This window comes from Corapipo altera, unplaced genomic scaffold, assembly GCF_003945725.1.
Source record: "Corapipo altera isolate COAL_440 unplaced genomic scaffold, ASM394572v1 49643, whole genome shotgun sequence".
Taxonomy (NCBI): Eukaryota; Metazoa; Chordata; class Aves; order Passeriformes; family Pipridae; genus Corapipo; species Corapipo altera.
Genome location: NW_020890744.1, coordinates 1 through 510, shown reverse-complemented (window position 1 = coordinate 510; position 510 = coordinate 1). Strand labels below are relative to the sequence as shown.

Here is a 510-nt window from a genome sequence, read left to right as displayed (position 1 = left end):
CCCCCCCTTTCCCCGTGCCCGCAGGTTCGGCCGGCGCTCGGTGCTCACCTGGTGTTACCTGCAGCTGGGGGCGATGGGCATCTGCTCGTCCTTCGCCCCCTCCTTCCCCCTCTACTGCCTCTTCCGCTTCCTCACGGGCACGGCCTTCTCGGGCATCGTCCTCAACAGCGTCTCCCTCTGTACGTGCCCCCCACACCTGCCCCTGGCACCCTCTGGGTGGACTCTGTGTGCCCCAGAACCTGCCCCCAAACCTGCCCCTGAACCTACCCCCAAACCTGCCCTTGAACCTGCCCCCAAACCTGCCCCTGGTACCCCCGGGTGGGCTCTGTGTGCCCCAGAACCTGCCCCCGAACCTGCCCCTGAACCTGCCCCCACACCTGCCCCTGGCACCCCTGGGTGGGCTTTGTGTGCCCCAGAACCTGCCCCCAAACCTGCCCCTTGAACCTGCCCCCAAACCTGCCCTTGAACCTGCCCCCAAACCTGCCCTTGAACCTGCCCCCAAACCTGCCC

At 67.6% G+C, this 510-nt stretch overlaps 1 protein-coding gene across 1 annotated transcript in view; it reads left to right on the top strand.

The window, feature by feature from the left end:
• LOC113942470 (solute carrier family 22 member 6-like) overlaps positions 1-482 on the top strand; it is a gene marked incomplete at both ends in the record, with an annotated part of 1,322 nt that extends 840 nt beyond the window's left edge. Inside the window, 2 exons of the mRNA XM_027633598.1 lie at positions 25-254; positions 382-482. Coding sequence (XP_027489399.1) covers positions 25-254; positions 382-482 — 331 coding nt within the window. The remainder of the gene's footprint in view (positions 1-24; positions 255-381) is intronic.
• Positions 483-510: the final 28 nt, after the last annotated feature.